The sequence below is a fragment of the Alligator mississippiensis genome, chromosome 3 (assembly GCF_030867095.1).
Source record: "Alligator mississippiensis isolate rAllMis1 chromosome 3, rAllMis1, whole genome shotgun sequence".
Taxonomy (NCBI): domain Eukaryota; kingdom Metazoa; phylum Chordata; order Crocodylia; family Alligatoridae; genus Alligator; species Alligator mississippiensis.
In genome coordinates this window covers 464,537-478,228 of record NC_081826.1, presented here as the reverse complement: position 1 = coordinate 478,228, position 13,692 = coordinate 464,537, and the positions used below count along the sequence as shown (strand labels likewise).

Here is a 13,692-nt window from a genome sequence, read left to right as displayed (position 1 = left end):
AGGTTGGATATTAGGAAGAGTTTTCTCACCAGGCAGGTGGTGAAGTACTGGAACAGGCTATCCAGAGAGGTGGTGGACTCCATCCTTGGGGGTCCCTTCCAGCCCTCGTTGTCTGTGATTCTCTTCCTCAGCGCTGGGCAGAGCAGGGCTCTTCCCTCCCTGCCCACGGCAAGCTGAGAGCAGGGTGGCGTCTCCCAAGAGCAGAGGGGGGCTTGTCTCTTGCTCAGGGCAGTTCTGCAGCCCCGTGGGGCTGTATCCCATTGCAGATGCTGGTCTGACTTGCTTTGCTGCCCCACCTCAGTCTGTCAGCTGCTCCTGCTCCCCCAGGCTTGGACCCCCCTAAGGTGAAGCTGACCTTTCCTGCCCAGCTTTGCAGCCTTGCCAGGCCCCAGAGTCATTGCCCCTTACCATCGAGTCGGTGTGAGGGTGTCTGTTCTCGGGACAGTAAGTCTGGAGATGGAAGACATAGATTTTTAAGACCGGATTGTGCATCTAGTCTGCGCCTCCGCAGAAACTGCCATCTAATCTCACGTCTGCCAAGGACAGTAAATTGTGTTTTGCTGTAGCTTCTATGGCTTCCGCAATGGGCCCAAGGGCAGCGAGCGTTGGAAAATACCACCCCCACCCTGGAGCTTTGTTCCAGTGGTTAGTCACCCTCCCAGGTGAAAACCGTTCCTGGGTTCTCAGCGTCTTCCTCGGCTGGGTGGAAGAGCCCCTGGTTGCACAGGATTGTCTGCCTGCAGGGAAGGTGCTTGCACACCGTCGTCCAGCCTCGCCTCAGCCCTCTTTCTGGTGAGCTGAACAGGCTGAATCTTGAAGTCGCTGCCTGTGAAGCATGTCTCCAGTCCTTGAGCACCTGCTGTGGCTCTTCTGCCATCCCTCCTCGTTTTCAGCATTGTGTTTAAAACGCAGATGCCAGGACCGGGCATGGCTTTTCTGCGTCACCAGTGCCACATAGAAAAAAATAATAATCTCACGGCTTCTGCTTGCTGGGCCCTTGCTTGTATGTGGCAAGACCCCGTGATCCCCTGGTGCCACAGCGTCACACTGGGAGCTCACAGGGAGTTGCTTGTCTGCTGTGACCTCTGTATCCTTTCAGTCGCTGCCTTCTAGGATGGAGCCTGCCCTCCCCGCTTCGGTTGGTCCAGCCTTGCACCTTGCTCCTAGATGTATAACTATATTTGGCCTCGTTAAATGCATTTTGCTCGAGTAGGTTCTGGATGCCGGGTCATCCAGATTGCTGGTGCGACGGCCCTGTCCTCGCTCCTGCTCACTGCTCTGCCAGTCTTTGTCTGCAGACTTTATCAGCAGTGATTTTTGTGTTACTTCCACATCAATAATAACATTTTCACGTGGCAACAGGCCTAATGCAGGTCCTGGCAGAAATAAACCCCATTTGATAATGATTCCTCAGAGGCTTGAGATCAGTCAGCTAGAACCTAATCCATTTAACCTATGCTCTACTGTGCTCTACTGTGTTAATTTTTTAATCAGCAGGTCCATTGGCACCAAGTCAAATGGCAGGTTATACCTGTCCAGGTGCCTTTATCAACCCTGGGGGTCTTTAAGAGGAGGTTAGACGAACACCTTGCCGGGGTCGTTTGACCCCAGTACTCTTTCCTGCCATGGCAGGGGGTCGGACTTGATGATCTGCTCGGGTCCCGTCCGACCCGACCAACTATGACACGATGAAACCCAGTCAGCAGTCGTACCAGAGAGTGAAATCAGGTTTGTCTGGCAAGATAGTGTGTCATCTCAGCTGCTCCGTTATTTGGCCCAGGGCTGAGGTCCAGCCAAAAGGCGTTTGGTTACGTGGGGCCCTTTCCGAGTGTTGGCACTGCTTTACCGCTGCCAGGCTTCTGAAGTGTCCTTGGTCTTCCACGATTCCTCAGAAATGAACAGCAGCAGGTCAGAGGTCTCCACAGCCAACCGTTGTAGGACTCCCGGATGCAGATTCTCCAGGTCTGTTGATCTCAAGCTTCTTGTTCTTAGTGGATGTTGTTTTTATGACGTTGTTTGACATCCCCCGTGGTTACCAGCAGAGGAGAAAATGCTTCCTTGTTCTCGGGTGGTACAAGTGCGCTGCCCTGTGTCTTTACGAGCACTGATCAGCAGTGGTCACGGAGCGGGTCTGCCTCTTCTGCATTACTTGCCGATCCAACATGAGCTGAAGGATGGGCAGGCGGGATTTCATTAAACACAAAAAGAAAGGGATTATTAAGCGTGAGGAGCTCGCAGCCAGAAATCAAATCCCCAGGGGAGGCCTTGGAGAGTGGCATGGCTCTTCAGAAGGTAGGGCAGAGTGCCACCTTAGACTGGTTCAGAGAGGCACAAGCTCTCTTAGGTGGCAGCTGACTTTGCCAGGTGCCCGGGGGAGAGTCGTGAGAGTGCCCTGCCACTGACTTCCATTGAAGCCAGGCAGGTCTGAGCGTGGCTTACCAGGCGGTGGTGAGTGCCAGCACGTCTGCGCGACTCTGCTGGGAGCGGTCTGCTCCCGGAGCACAGTGCTGGGAGACTCGTTTTCTGGGCAGCTAGGAGTAGTTCAGCGTCACCTGGGCCCAACTATGTGAAATGCCCCCTTCAAGCAGGAGGCCGTGGCTTTTCCCCGGTCCCCGTGGGGAGGAAACAGCAGCCGTGAAGCCCATTCTGGGAGGAAGGTTTTCTCCTGGCACCAGAAGCCACTCTCTTGCAAGCAAGCCTGTATCGTGTCGGGACCGCTGCCAGCCCCTGTTATGCTCATCCAGCATCAGGGCCAGAAGCTGGGCAGGTCCTGTGTCACCTGGGACCTGGAAGAGAGACAAAGCCAAGGAGCCAGGGGCTCTGCCCGCCAGTGGGCATACAGGGCTCTCTGCCTCCTGCCCATTTGAGGAGTTGGGATCTGGATTTCCGGCAGCCGCAGCTCAAGGTCCTGTGGGGCACACCAGACCGTCCCCCCGAGCACCGTGCTGCAAGTGGTGCTCTCGGTCAGAACCTGGGACCGAAGCGGGTGGCCTGGGTCTCTCCAGCAGCCACATCCTGCAGTTCCTTATGCAAGCCTGCCGAGACCTGCCTGGGAACCAGTGTGGCTTTTTGCCCCTCTGCTCCCACTGGGAGCCTGCCCCGAGCATCTTCCTCTGGTGAGTCCACGTTCCAGTGCAGGTTTATTCGTTACACCCACTGATCCTACACCAGCACTGTCTTGCAGCTTGCACAGCTTCCTCTCTCCCCCGTGCACTGATGGACCACAGTCACAGCCTCTCGCCTTGCATCTTGCCAGGCAGAACCAGCCGAACTCTCGCAGCTCCCTGGCGGAAGAGGCTTTCCCTTCCCCAATGCATCCTCCTGCCCTCCCCACAGTCTGCTCCAGGGTGAATTCATCCATGTTGGCTGTGCGGGACCACAATGCACAGCTTTCCAAGGGAGGTCTCTGCCCCTGTATCGTGGCGTCACTGCTCTCCTGTGTCTACAGGAAACCCCGCTGCCAGCATTTGAGGATCCCGTTTGCATGTGCTGTTTGCTTCAAATTATTTTTCAGAATCTAACTCAGCTTGACCTTTGGCTGTTCTCACTCGATCCCCTCCTGTCCTCCGCGTGAATGAATTCCTTTCTGCCTTCTTTACAGGGTCTTCACTTATAACTGTTCCAAAAGTTTTAGGAATATGGTTAGGGCTGAAGCTTCTCCTTTTTCCCCCCTTTTGCTTGGGCTACAAGTTAGGTAGTTGTTAGACGGTTTACTTAAAGAAACGACAACCCTCTTCCACATGGAAGTCTTTGAATTCTTCAGCTGAATTGGCTTCATTACCTAATGCCCCAGATTTTTCGAAGCCTGACTTTCCAAAATAGGAAGACCAGTCCACTTTTGTTTATCCTCGTTTTGCACTGAATTGACTCATGCTTACTCCCTGCAAGGCTGTTTCCAACGGTCAGCTCTTCCGTGATGTCCTTACTGTGTATTAAAACCAAGTCTGAAATAGCAGCACTTGTTGATTTACCGACCGACTGCTGAAGATTTGTCGCTGTCACATCCAGGAATATCTCAGCCCTGCCATTATTAGGAGCTGCTGTTCTGCCATCTCTATCCAGGAAGTTCAGGTCTTCTGATCACCATTTCTGGCGCTGCTATATTAAAGCAATCTCTATCTGTGTCCATATGCAGCCTGTGTGACCAGTAGTAGCCTTGTAGTACTATGCTTGCGCTCCTCCCCGAGGTGATTTTGCCCCAGCCAAGGTGACTTTATCCCTGCTACTCCTTAGGTGTTTACAGCTCACGGCCTTGGTGAAGCAGAGTGCCTCCCCCTTCCCGCTGCCCCTTCAGTTGTACCTCAGTCTTGCCTGAGCAGAGTGCACGCTTCAGTCCCGGGGTTCAGCCTGGGGCCCTAGTCCTCGCACCCCAGGCACGTGTTTTCCATTACCTGCCTCTCCCAGGATTCCCAGGCTTCCTTGTCGCAGCACCCCTGCCTGCAGCCGTGCCGTGGGCAGGGCCCAGGAGGAATCCTGGAATCCAGAGCGGGGCCCTCCGGCGCTCGCATCTAGTCCAAGACCCTGCTTGAGACCGGATCTTCCCTGTACAAACCCTTGTCTAACCCAGTCCGAAAATGATACAACAGCTCTGTTGTGCAGCTACAACGCACGTTGCCCTGAGACGCGAAGAACCCCTGAACCTGCCCCCGTGAAGCAGGGACACAAGGGTGTTGCTTTGGGCTCCTTGAGGGGCAAGGCATGGCTGTGTCGGTGGGGAGGGGGCTCTGGGAGTCAGACACCTCTGCAGCAGCCCCTCTGCTCAGGGGTGGGTTTGGAGAACCTCTTTCCCTCCCCCACTTGGTCCCTGGCAGCCCCTTATCCCTGCAGGGGCCCATGCTCCTCCATCACTCGCCTTGCCCAGCTCTCGGGTCCTGAGGCACCCCCAAGAGAATCATCCCCTCCTGCCCCCAAGGTGGGACCGCGCGAGCTGTGCGCGCCACAGCAGACTCTTCCACTGGTGTTGGGTCGGGGCAATTCCCACTCGGGCCCAGACGCAGGCACGGGAGCAGGACGTTGGCAGAGCGTGAGGAGAGAGGCTGTGTCCAAGAAGAGGGAAGAGGAGGCAGCCGCCTGGTCCCCGCAGCAGCCTCGGGGCACAGCAGAGGGGTGGGCAAGGAGCTGGGTGCAGGCCGGGCCCCTGCCCTGGGGCATGATGGTGCGTGGCATTGCCCGCTGGGCAGGGTGGCATCTCGCAGTGCAGGTGCAGACCTGGACCCAAGCAGAGCCGTGGCACTGGGGGCAGCCTGGGCACCACCCGGGCCACTCCTGTGCCCCTGCCCTGCCCTCTTTGGCCCAGTCCTTCCCTTTGCGCCTCCCCACTCGCCTTGGTGATGGCAGCCTGTCTGCCTTCCCTGTTGCTGCTGGAGGTAAAGGTGGGGGTAGGAGCTATGTTGAGGCCCCCTCCGCCCCTTCCTTTACGCTAGCGCGTGAGCAGATGCATGTGCACTCGATGGCAGGGAGCACTCTGGTGTGCCCTTACGTGTGTGCTCTCCGTCCCTGCGCCCCCGGCTGTTTCTGTGCCAGGACCGTCATCCGTGTTTGTCTGTAACCTGCTCCCGTTCTGCTTCCAGCTAACGCTGACCATCGTGCGGCAGACGGGGGGGCTGGGCATCAGCATCGCGGGGGGCAAGGGCTCCACCCCCTACAAGGGCGACGACGAGGTAAGGGCTGGCGAGGGCCTGCCCGTGTCGGGAGAAGCCCTGTTGTGGCAGCGCCTGGTCCCCGAGGGTGCTTGGCCTGTTCTGTGGCTGAGCCGGATGCAGGGAGAGCAGGCCAAACCCTGGACCCTCAGGTGGGGCAGGCAGGGCTGGCCCAAGGGCAAGGTGTTGCCTCCGGACAGTGGGTTCTGAAGTCAAGCTTGGGCCCAAAGCAGGGATGAGAACAGCACCGTTGCCCTCCCTATCACGTCTTCCTTGGGGGAGCTGGGCATCCCCGGGGTGGACTGTTCTGGGCTCCCCCCAAGGACAGCCCCAGCAGGTCGGTGCTGTGGGACTTCCCCCCCCCACCCCAGCCCCGACCTGCAACCTCAGCCCAGGGGGTGATGGGGAGGGGGGGATCAGGGGTCCAGCTCTCTGCTTGCTGACATGCTGCCTTGCTTCCAGGGCATCTTCATCTCCCGCGTGTCAGAGGAGGGCCCTGCAGCCCGGGCTGGAGTGCGCGTTGGGGACAAGCTCCTGGAGGTACGTGCTCAGCTGCCATGAAAGGGCCGGTCCAGCACAGGGTGCCTGGATGGGGACCACAGCAAGGAAGGAGCCGGGGATCTGGCCTCGGGCCAGTTGTCTGTGCCATGTCTGCCACGCGGCTCAGCTCAGTTTTGTAGAGTTTGGGCCACAGGGGCCTTCAGATCTCATCTGATCTCCTGCATCTCTTCATCTCCTGCATCTTGACTTCAAAAAAGCCTTCGATCTGGTGTCCCATGATCATCTCTTGGAGAAACTGGCCAATTGTCGCCTTGGGTCCCCCACGATCCACTGGCTGGAAAATTGGCTCCGGGGTCGGACCCAGAGGGTAGTAATTGATGGAAGTCACTCATCGTGGTGTCCTGTGACCAGTGGGGTCCCCCAGGGCTCTGTCCTTGGACCCATACTGTTCAACATCTTCATTAACGATGTGGACACTGGAGTCAGAAGCGGACTGGCCAAGTTCGCCGATGACACCAAACTTTGGGGCAAAGCATCCACACCAGAAGACAGGCGGATGATCCAGGCTGACCTGGACAGGCTCAGCAAGTGGGCGGATGAGAATCTGATGGTGTTCAACGCCGATAAATGCAAGGTTCTCCACCTTGGGAAGAAAAACCCGCAGCATCCTTATAGGCTCGGCAGTGCTGTGTTGGCTAGCACTATGGAAGAAAGAGACTTGGGGGTCATCACTGACCACAAGATGAACATGAGCCTGCAGTGCGATGCTGCGGCTAGTAAAGCGACCAAAACGCTGGCTTGCATCCATAGATGCTTCTCAAGCAAATCCCGGGACATCATTCTCCCCCTGTACTCGGACTTGGTGAGGCCGCAGCTGGAGTACTGCGTCCAGTTTTGGGCCCCCCAATTCAAAAAGGATGTGGAGAAGCTTGAGAGAGTCCAGAGAAGAGCCACGCGCATGATCAGAGGTCAGGGAAGCAGACCCTACGATGACAGGCTGAGAGCCCCGGGGCTCTTTAGCCTGGAAAAGCGCAGGCTCAGGGGTGATCTGATGGCCACCAACAAGTTTATCAGGGGTGACCACCAGTATCTGGGGGAACGTTTGTTCACCAGAGCGCCCCAAGGGATGACAACTAGGTCGAATGGTCACAAACTACTACAAGACCGTTTCTGGCTGGACATAAGGAAGAATTTCTTCACTGTCCGAGCCCCCAAGGTCTGGAACAGCCTGCCACCGGAGGTGGTTCAAGCGCCTTCATTGAACACCTTCAAGATGAAACTGGATGCTTATCTTGCTGGGACCCTATGACCCCAGCTGATGTCCTGCCCTTTGGGCGGGGGGCTGGACTTGATGATCTTCCGAGGTCCCTTCCAGCCCTAACGTCTATGAAATCTATGAAAATCTCCCCGGCTGGCCGGCACGTTCCAGTCGTCCGTGTTGAGCCCAGCCCATGCTTTGCTGATGCATCTGCCAGATGGGACTCCCAGGCTTTGCTCTGCACTGCACGGCGCAAGGGCTGAGGGCTCCCCAGGCTATCTGCACTGATGCTGCTTTGCTTTCGTGCAGCGCTCCCTCTGTCGTGCGTCTCCAAGAGCACTGCGGAGGTCACGTGCTCAAGGAGCCTGGCTGCACCGCCAAGCCCGGGCACATGCCTTTGGCCAGCATCGCAGCTGGTGGGGGATGTTGCGGCTTTGCCGTGGCAGCAGCCTCAGTTCTGTGCCCGGCTCTGCTGTCAGCCACCTCCTGCCTGTGGGTGCTGCTGGAGAGCGCTGCCTGCCTGTCCACCCCGCCGGGGGAGGCCATGCTCTGTAACAAAGGTTGCTGTGGGGAGGAAAGCGTTTACAGGCCACTGGAAGAGGATGTGGCCTGAGCTTCTGGGCCCTAGTGCAGCACACCCATCCCTGGGCTAGAGAATAGTTTGGTGTAAGAGGCAGCAGCAGGCAGCTCCTGCAGGTCCCTTGATCTGAGGCTGCCCTCCCTCCTCCCCCCACACCAGCCCCAGGCCCCTCAACCCAGCAGCATCCACCTCTGAACCAGAGGCAGGCGGCTGCCAGTCCTCACAGTGGAGAGCAGGGGCCCTGGCTCCCAAGGCAGCCTGCGCCAGGGCAGGAGGTTTGGTGGGGCGGGGGGAAGCAGGCGACGCTCCCTGGGGCTGTGCTGCGCATCTGGCTTTCCCAAGGGAAGTAGGCAGTGCGGCCCGCCGGGGCCTGCTGGGGACTGCACGCAGGGCCAGGCGGTTCTTGTGGAGGGAGCGTTCGCTGCGGAGCTGCTGGCAGGGTGAGGGGCTCTGTGGGGCTGTGTGCGTGTAGGGTCATCATCATCCCACACTGACCCTTGCTCCCCCCAGGTGAACGGCGTGGCCCTGCACTGCGCTGAGCACCACGTGGCGGTGGAGGCGCTGCGCGGCTCGGGCAGCTCGGTCTCTATGACAGTGCTGCGGGAGCGGATGGTGGAGCCTGAGAATGCCATCACGGTGACACCGCTGCGCCCCGAGGACGACTACAGCCCGCGGGAGCGGCGGGGCGGCCTGCGCTTCCCGGACCGGCCTGAAGGCACGCCGTCTGCAGAGCGCTGCTCCACCTGCCTCGTGCGCAACGAGAAAGGGCTGGGCTTCAGCATCGCTGGCGGCAAGGGCTCCACGCCCTACCGGGTCGGGGACACGGTGAGTTGTCTGGGCCTGGGGCTTCGTGCCTAGGGGCAGGGCTTGGCCCCAGTGTCTCCGTGTGGGGGAGGCTTGGCCCATGCCTGGCCCAGCCACTCTTGTGGGGGTGGGGCTCACCGGCTGCCAGCGACATATAATCCCGGCTCCCTGCCGGCTGGGCGCTGCGTGTCCTGGGCTCTTGGCTGCGTCAGGGCTTTTCTGCAGCTGGAGGCTCTGCACGGGGCTGGGGACGCAGGAGCTGCAGGCTGGACCGGGGAGGCGTGTGGTCAGGAAGGGCAAGGGCTCTGTCAGCAAGCCAGGCAGCAGCAGGAGGTGATTGGGGAGCAGGAGCTGCCGTGTGGGGTCGGGGCCTACACTGACCCCTGCGGCATTTCAGGGGATCTTCATCTCGCGGATCGCAGAGGGTGGCGCAGCCCACCGGGACGGGACCCTGCGCGTGGGAGACCGTGTCATCTCGGTGAGTGCATGACACCTTGGAGCAGCCATGGGAACATGGGGCAGCACTGCGGACACCAGGGTCTGTCAGCTGCTGTCTCCGCTCCCTGCCTGCCCACCCACCCGTGGGGACGTCTCCCTGCTGCTGACCAAGTGCAAGGGCCCTTCTCCCAGCACCCAGGTCTGCGGGAGGGCGGTGACTCCTGCTCGCGTTGCCCCAGCCCATTGCCACCTGTCCTGGCACTTGGCGGGGTGACGCCTCGCCTCGCCTCGCCTCCCCAGCGCAGGTGTCTGGTGCGCCCCTGCCGCCAGCCCCGGTGGTGCTGGAGGGGTCAGAGCACCGTGGTGCTGTACTGAGCAGATCTGACATCCCCCAGGGAGTGCAGCACACAGCGGAGCTCGGCTTTGCCCTGTAAGCCTCCCAGCTCCCTGTTCCCTCCGGGGAGCCGGGCCCTGGGGTTGTGCGGGCTGGCGTTGAAGGTACCACAGCCTGTGGGGCTGGGGGGCACTTGGGCTGTGCTTTCTCCTGATCTCTGACTCGCTTTGGATCTGGTTCTTTCTGCTGCTTGTGCCGGTGCCACGGATCCCACTACTGCCTCTAACTCTCTGCTATCCTGTCACCCCTCCCTGCCTCAGGAGAGTCCATGGGGCCTCCCCCAGACTCGCATGCTGCCTCTGAGCGATCGGACCCTCCTGTGCCCTGGTGCTGGTGGTGGGTTTCTAGCCGGCTACTGCCGTAAGAGCACATGTTACTACGGTGCTGGCGTGGTAAGCACTGCTACCGCCTCGTCAGTGCTGGCTTCTGTCTGGTCTACCCTGGGCTAGGGCTGCGCTGTATTCCCTTCTCGCAAAACTGCCAAGCTCCAGGCTGGCCCCAACCTCTCCCTCAAAATACAGCTGGAGCCCGATGTGGCTCCTCTGCCTCATCTCCAGGCCTCAGAAGTACAGGCCTCTCGGCGAGAAACTTCCCAGGAGATGTGGGCCTGGTTCCCCAGCGGGGGGTTAGAGCCCCCTTGCGCTGTCCCTTGTCCTGTCTTGGGGCTTGGGGAGATGGAGGGAAGTGCCGGATCTTGGTGCAGGCACAGGTCCCATTGGCAGCCATCCGGCTCACCGCGGCATCATGATGAGTGTAGCGCTGTCCTGGATAAAGGGACCAGTCTCTTCCTTCATTAGCCCGGTTCCCCATGGGCAGTACAAGGGGTCCATAGTGCCATGTTGCAGACACCCCTCTAACCTAGCACATGGCCAGTGTGAAGGAGCACAGGGTCAGTGCCCATGTGGGAGTCTGCTTTCCTCTCCCATCCTGCAGCATCTCCCAGCCTGGGCATTGTGCAGAGCTCTGTGCCCCGTTGCACAGCGCTGCTCAGGCCTCCCAGCAGCCCGCAAGTGCCACCACCCTGTATCTCATACTCCTGAGGTCACGGCTGTCTCATAGCTAATGGGACATCCCCTCTCGGGAACAGCCAGGGGTCCTGCCCCTGCTAGGTGACTCCTGCTCCCCAGGTCTTGGCAGCTCTGTGGATGGAGCCGCTAAGTAGCCAAGGGCCAGTGCCCTGGGGTCTGCTAGAGCAGGGGCTGCCATGAGCCACGTGCCCTGAGCCTTGCTGGTTGTCCCCTGGGCGCTCAGGGAGAGCCCGGCGGCTTGGCCGGAGCCCTCGTGGGAATCAGGCGCTGCCCAGGGTCCCAGCCAGGCGGCACCTGTCTCGTATCCCCGTGGAGAGGGGGCCCCAGTGACAGGGCGAGCCTGCAGTGTTCTCGGGGGCCGGAGGGAGGCTGCAGTGGGAGGCGCTGGGCTGAGGACAGGGGTTTCGCAGTCAGGCCTTGGCTCCTGCCCTTCCTTCCCGGCCAGCGTTTTTATGTGGTAGGAAATACAGCGCATCTTCCTCCTCATCCCTGTGCTCAAAGCTGCCTCTGCACCCCCTGTTGGGGGAGGACTGGGGGCTTTAAGCAGGTGGATCGGGGCCCAGGCCAGACCTTTTTCCAGACTTAACACCCCAAAAGACTTGCCTTGATTAACTACTAACTCTCCAGCCTTCACTTGTGTCCTGACCAGTCTCTCTCCTTTGTTGTGAATAACTCCTGCCCCGCGGGCGTGCGTTGCATGGTCACCCCGGCCCTGCTGGTGCAGTGGGAAGGGCAGGGGCAGAGGGGTGTGTGGCTTGGGGATGGCGGAGAAGCTGCAGGGGCGCAGAGCACAGGGAGACAGTGGGGCTACAGGTCGGGGGCAGAGGGCGGTCAGCCTGTTGTGCGACATGGGGGGCAGTGAGCTGGGGGAACAGAGGGCAGGTACGGCTCAGCCGGTGCCGGCTGGGGGGTCTGGGGCGTCCAGCTGGGTCCTGGCAAGGAACGGGGCTCGGCTCGCAGAGGGCAGCTCGCAGCCCAGGCCGGCTCTGCTGCTGCCACAGGTGAGCCTGGTGGAGCATGTGAGGCCTTGGCTCCCAGAGGCAGGGCCTCGGCACCGGGGTCCTTTCTGCCCGCTCTTGGGCCTCTCCTGCGTGCAGGGGCAGGCGGGTGCACACCCACACGTGGAAGGTCTTTGCCCAGCAGGCCCCCCTTGGGGACCGCTCTCTGGGAGGGCTTAGGGAGTCTCCTGCCCTCGGTGGTGGTGGTGGAGGGGGGAGCATGGGGACAGGAGAGACCAGCACGCTCTGCGCTCCTCTTCTTGGAGGAACTTCAGGTCCAAGGGAGGCGGTGATGGGGCAGGAGCCTGCTGCGTCACCCCCAGAATCTCCCGTTAGGCACTCCCGTTAGGTTACTGCAAGGTTCGTGGTAGCTGCTGGTGGGCAGGGGCAGGAGGGACCCATTCTGCATCCAGCCAGCTACTGCCCCAGAGACAGAAGGGGAGAAATAAATAGCTCCACATCTCCATCCCCCGAGCAGTGCGGCCCCACGAGCCGGCGCTGCCTGAGGGGGGCTGGAGCGAGGCGACCGCTGCACCTGCCGAGGCCCCCAGTGCTGCCAGGGGCAGCGGTCCCCTGCGGGTTTAGCCATTCCCACCCCAGGGGATGCCCTGAGCTGCGTTGTTCCAGCAGCCCATGAGGTCCTGGGGTCCCGGGAGAAGCTCAGATGCAAAGCCCAGGGGCGCGATAGGCAGGTGGGGCCAGAAGGCCTGTGGGGCTGTGAAGTCCAGGCCACGTTCACAGGCAACTGTTTACCTGAGGATTCCCCCAAATTCCCGCTTCAAACTCCCGTGCAACTACGAAGCACAGAACCTGAAACACCAGGGCCCGCCGTCAGCACACCCGGGGCAGAGCCCTGCTTCCGAGCCATCCCGCGGGCGTGAAGGGAGGCATCCTGTGAGGACCGGCCTCTTGCCGTGGCTGGGAGCTGCAGAAGCTCGGCCCTGCTGGGCCTGGCACGTTTGGTCTGTGCCCGGGAGATGCCGGGGTGAGGCCAGCCGGCACTGTGGGGCTCGTAGCACAGGACAGCGCTGCCTGGGGACTTGCATAACTTCTTCTCCTTTTTCTTTCTGGATGGGGCAGTCTGCCCTGGCACGTGGCAGAGCCAGCCTCTCCCTGGCCCTCCCACACTGAGGTTTCCCAGGACCCCATTCCCATAACGTTGCCCATGGGTCGTCTGCCGGTGGCCCCTGGGGACAGCAGGGCAGGAGGCACGGCCGCGGGGTAGGCAGCTCAGGGGTGGTTGATAGGCAGGGGCAATTTGGGAGGCTGAGGCAGTGGCGGTGCAGCAGGGCGACGGGCAGTGCTCAGGCTCTGAGATGGGCAGGAGAGCGAGTGAGGGGCGGTGGGCATGGCTGGGGGCTAGCGGAGGAGCCCGGGCCAAGGGGGACACCAGCGGCTGCCCTGGACCGCAGCTGAGGACGGCATGTAGAGGTTGGGCTCACCTCAGGGCGGTGCCGGCTCAGGACGGAGGGAGGGGTCCTGGCAGGCTGGCTCCTGCGCGGTGCTCAGCTGGCCGTGCTGGGGCTCTGTGCTGACGCTGGGTTTGCGGGTCGTTCTAGATCAATGGGGTAGACATGACAGAAGCCAGGCATGATCAGGCAGTAGCGCTGCTTACCGCATCCTCCCCCACCATCGTGCTGCTGGTAGAGCGAGAGGGTGCCGAGCAGCCCAGCGAGGGAGACTCGCCCATGGTGCCGCGGGTGCGTGCCCACTCCCCGCCCCCGCCACCCAGCCAGGGGGACAGCCCCCCCGAGGAGACGCCTCCGCTGCCGAGGAACCACCTGCCCAAGGGCCTGGAGGACCAGTACCCCATCGAGGTGAGCCTGGCTGCCGGGCTGCGGAGCGGCCCGTCTCCCGGGTGGGTGGAGACCCTGGGTGGTGTTACATGGGGCAGGATGCTCCTCCAAGGGCCCGCCGTGTCATCGGGGCTCGGGGAGGCACTGGGGTCTCCCTGCCGCCTGGGCACTCGTCCCCAGGGAGGCTCCCAGGCTCCGCGTTGTCTGGTCTGGTCTGGTCTGGCTCGGTGGCTCTCGGCTCCCCTGACTGTGCTGT

At 61.0% G+C, this 13,692-nt stretch overlaps 1 protein-coding gene across 12 annotated transcripts in view; it reads left to right on the top strand.

Annotated features, from left to right (window-relative positions):
* Positions 1-13,692, top strand: part of SCRIB (scribble planar cell polarity protein) — a 119,517-nt gene that overhangs the window by 54,394 nt on the left and 51,431 nt on the right. For 11 of the 12 annotated variants that reach the window (XM_059723582.1, XM_059723580.1, XM_059723579.1 and 8 more), the window contains 5 exons: positions 5,571-5,660; positions 6,102-6,179; positions 8,489-8,803; positions 9,180-9,260; positions 13,200-13,457. In XM_059723582.1, the coding sequence (XP_059579565.1) occupies positions 5,571-5,660; positions 6,102-6,179; positions 8,489-8,803; positions 9,180-9,260; positions 13,200-13,457 (822 nt within the window). The remainder of the gene's footprint in view (positions 1-5,570; positions 5,661-6,101; positions 6,180-8,488; positions 8,804-9,179; positions 9,261-13,199; positions 13,458-13,692) is intronic. The other variant, XM_059723585.1, reaches the window with a different exon arrangement.